The 3675-nt window shown below is 43.9% G+C and overlaps 1 protein-coding gene across 6 annotated transcripts in view; it reads right to left on the bottom strand.

Moving 5' to 3' along the window:
• UBE2E1 (ubiquitin-conjugating enzyme E2E 1) overlaps positions 1-3675 on the bottom strand; it is an 86323-nt gene that overhangs the window by 81847 nt on the left and 801 nt on the right. For 3 of the 6 annotated variants that reach the window (XM_011933746.1, XM_011933748.1, XM_011933744.1), the window contains exon 1: positions 3186-3521. In XM_011933746.1, the coding sequence (XP_011789136.1) occupies positions 3186-3337 (152 nt within the window). In that variant the 5' untranslated portion in view covers positions 3338-3521. Of the gene's footprint in view, positions 1-99; positions 188-3185; positions 3522-3675 lie in introns of those variants that run through there. The other 3 variants (XM_011933750.1, XM_011933749.1, XM_011933747.1) reach the window with 2 other exon arrangements.

The following is a 3675-nucleotide window of genomic DNA, read 5'->3' as shown; positions in this document are numbered from 1 at the left end:
ACCACCGACCCCCAGTGGCCGGCCCGCGGCCGCACAGGTGCACCGGACCCTGCCTCCGCCCCGCACACTCGCCCTGACTCTCGGCCCACCTCCCCGGACCTGCTTTTCCCAGTGCGTCCTCTAACTTCCCGGGGTCTGCCCACTTCCTTCTCCATGGTCCGCTCTCTAGCTCACACTGGGCACAGACCGGGGACCTGCAGTTTTCTCCCTCCGCACCAACCCTCGACTTCACAAAGGGCCCCATCCCCCACTCGTAGGCCGAAGCCACCAGGCAGTTCACACCAAGCCCTGGCCTTTGTCTTTCCCTTACCTAGGCACTTAGAGCATCAATTAATACGACAAAGTTTGGGGCCTCTAAGCTTCTTCACCTTCTAAGCGGTGCCTAATTTTATAACCTTTCCTCCTCCTATCATATAAAGCTCGGTGGGGCTATGTTACAACTTAAAAATCTCACCGAGGCAGCACTGTAGTTAAAAAAATTTTAAACACACACACATACACAGAGCAATCTAATTCAAATTCACAAAGGATGCGTTTCCCTTTCCAAAGATTTTCTGCGGATAGGAGGACGGGCTAGCTATATGTAATGAGGAATAGGTTTTAAGGACGACGACTGGGGGAGGGTCTATAAACCTTCCTACTGGAGGACATTTCCTGTCCCTACGAATCTGTCAACTTTAGAAAGGGGTTTGTTCACAATCTCAATTGACACGTATTTGTGTCCTGCTAAATTCTACTGCTACCAAAAAGCGTTTCATTTCTGAGACATTCATACTCCTGCTGTTTGACTCATGACTGTACATTAGACTCAAAGTTTGGAACATTGGTTTCCTGATTCTTTACCTGCATCTTTTCGAATAACTGTATTTTAAGACCTACCCACGTAGGCAAAAATTTCCTCCCCAGAGCACAACGCATATAAAAATACATATTGACTTTGGTCTTCCCTGCCAACCCAACTCCCACTATAAAATAGTTACGAAAAAGGTAGTTGTTTCTTTAATACCTAAGAAGTGTTAATACCAAAAACCTTTATCAACTTCATCTTGACAGACAGCATTTGCATTTCCAAAAAAAACTGGCAAGAGATTTGCAGGACTAACTCATACCTATTTCCAGAGAGTCATTCTTGTTCAGACCACTTGCAATGGGGGGCTTTCCTCTACCCACGGTTTAGAAACCACTTTCCAACATGCAGTTAACAGCCTGTTAGTCTGCCAGTTCAGGCTTCTTTTTCACTCCTCCTCCTGGTGAATGTGCCCCTTCCAATTCTATGGGCAACACCTACCTTCCAAATCAATATACTTCACAGAACAGCCTCTATAGGGTCCCACTAACATCAATTTTCCCCATTCTCTTTCCTGGATACACTGTCCCTCTCCTTTTTTTTTTTTTTTTACCTTTTGCTATTAACCTTAGGTCTGCTTTAACACTAATAGCTACTCTTTCAGCAAGATTATCAAGGAGCTAAATTCATTGCAAAAACAAAACAAAAGCACTGATGTTGATTTATAGGTAAAATTACTATTTGTAGCTTCCCACCTTTCATTTTTCTACACCTACCATCTCTTTTCCAGAACTTCCAGATAAATTTTTAACTTGTTTAAAATAAAAGGACAAAGTACGTCTAGTGAAAAAAAATTCCCCTCTCTGTAATTCACTCACAACAAAAGCAGAGTATTTTCTAGTTGATAACTGTGTCTTTACCCCCAAATATATTCATGTACACCAGGGATATCTAGCAAAATATAAAAATGCAAATTACCAAAAGCAAGTATCCTGGCTTGAGCATGAGGCCAAAAAGTGAATGAGGATCAAAGAGCCTAGAGGATTGAGCTGGGGGGCAGTGTTAAGGAAGGGCCTGTCCCAAGTGGGCAGAGTAGATGCCAGGTTCCAGGAAAACCGCACAGGGCTAATCAGTGAGGGTCAGTTAGGCCTCCTGAGAAGCTGTACAATCAAACCAAACCTATAAAAATGAGAACAATCTTGCAGAGGCACCTTGCCACTTAAGACCTCCACACTATTTTTAAAAAGTCACTCATTCATCAGCCCATGGTTAGGTCACCAAAACACTGCCAAGTTTTCAAATTACAAGTCAGGCAGAATGACAGAACAAACTCTCAAACCCTGACTTCCAGGCTCACTACTCAGTGGAGAGATCTAAAGTCTCATGTTCCACTTTATTTTAAAAATTTTTAAGAAGGGTATCCCTATCTAACCCATCATTTGGACTTCTTACTATCTTCCTGGTTTGCCACCTTTTTAACAACTGCCTAACTCTGAGAGCAGAAGGATTTATGAAAGGGTGTCTCAGGGCTCTTAGGAATCCATTAAACATTTTTTTAAGGTTCATGGCGATCAGAGGATATTACTGAAGGATGGCAGGAGTAACAAGTAGCTACCTCTAGAGCCTTAAGAGGAAAAGAATAAAGAAAAAGAGAGACTGCTTAAATTGAAAAAATAAGGCAAAGTAACATTTTCACAGCATGAGGACAGCAAATAGCATGAAAAAAAGACAAGTTTCCCTGAAATTTGGTAAACTGAAGTTTTTAAAGAGAACAAAAGAGAACCACAAAAATAACCTAGAATAACTATTTTATAATCACTTACTGATTCATTCATTTGCCTCAACTCTCAGAAAACTCTCTTTAAATTCCACCAGAAAACACGTCTTCACCTACTCAATTTTGTACCTGCTAATACGAGTTTCTTATTCCTTGTGCAATTTGTGAAGAAGGCTCTATTTAGAAAAGATCATCCATGCAACAGGTGAGGAGAAGGTAAAATGGTCACAGAATTCATTTTGATGCAGTTGTCTGGGCTGGTATTAGTAATTAAGAAACGGGATGATGGTCTTGGGGAAGGTTACAGATCGACCATTAGTAGGACAAGAAATCTGAAATCAGATTTGGGAGTCACTAATAAAAGTAATGAAGATTCTTACAAACTTCAGCAAGAAATGCGAGAGGCAAGCCACAACAGCTGCATGTGAGCAATGATTAAAAAAAAAAACAGAAGCAGCAATAGAGAAAATAATTAGGGCTTCCAAGGCCCTTCTTTCATTTTTAAGAACACATAAACCATGAGGAGCGTTTAAGCTATCCTCATTGGGAGGCAGACCAAATGCAGCAAGAGGCAGTTCGGAAAATAGGAAGCCTGTGGAAAAAAAAAAAAGAGTACGGTACCTCTTGGCGCTGGTGGAGAGGAGTTTGGAGTTTTTGCTCATGCTGACTTTACTCTCCTTCTTCTTGGGGGTGTTTGTTTCTTTCTCGGTTTGCTGGTTGGAAGACGAAGATGAGGAGGAGCTGGTGCTGGCCCTCGAATCGTCATCCGACATAGCGAACCCCCCACCCCACCCCGCAAACAGCCCCTGCAGGGGGAGGGAAACAAAACAGAAACACACAAACCATGCAGCCAGGGTAAATAAGGAACTCGGGTGCTGTCAGGAGGGCATTGACCAGGGGCGCACGCGGCCGCCCACCGCCCTCCACTCGCTTTTCAAAGTCTGCAGGCCCATTAAGGCTTTTACAAATCGGACGCGGCTTGTTTATTTTTGGCCCCAAGTGGGGAACGCTGTGGGAAAACGGTCTGGAGCTAGGAGAGCGGCCCCTCCCTCGCCCCCCGGGGCACTCCGCTGGGCAGGGAGGGAGTAGCCCGGGAGGCGAAGGAGGGCAG

The sequence above is a fragment of the Colobus angolensis genome, unplaced genomic scaffold (genome assembly GCF_000951035.1).
Source record: "Colobus angolensis palliatus isolate OR3802 unplaced genomic scaffold, Cang.pa_1.0 Scaffold129, whole genome shotgun sequence".
Lineage (NCBI taxonomy): Eukaryota > Metazoa > Chordata > Mammalia > Primates > Cercopithecidae > Colobus > Colobus angolensis.
Note: the sequence above shows the minus strand (reverse complement) of the source record. Positions and strands in the feature narration are given on the sequence as shown.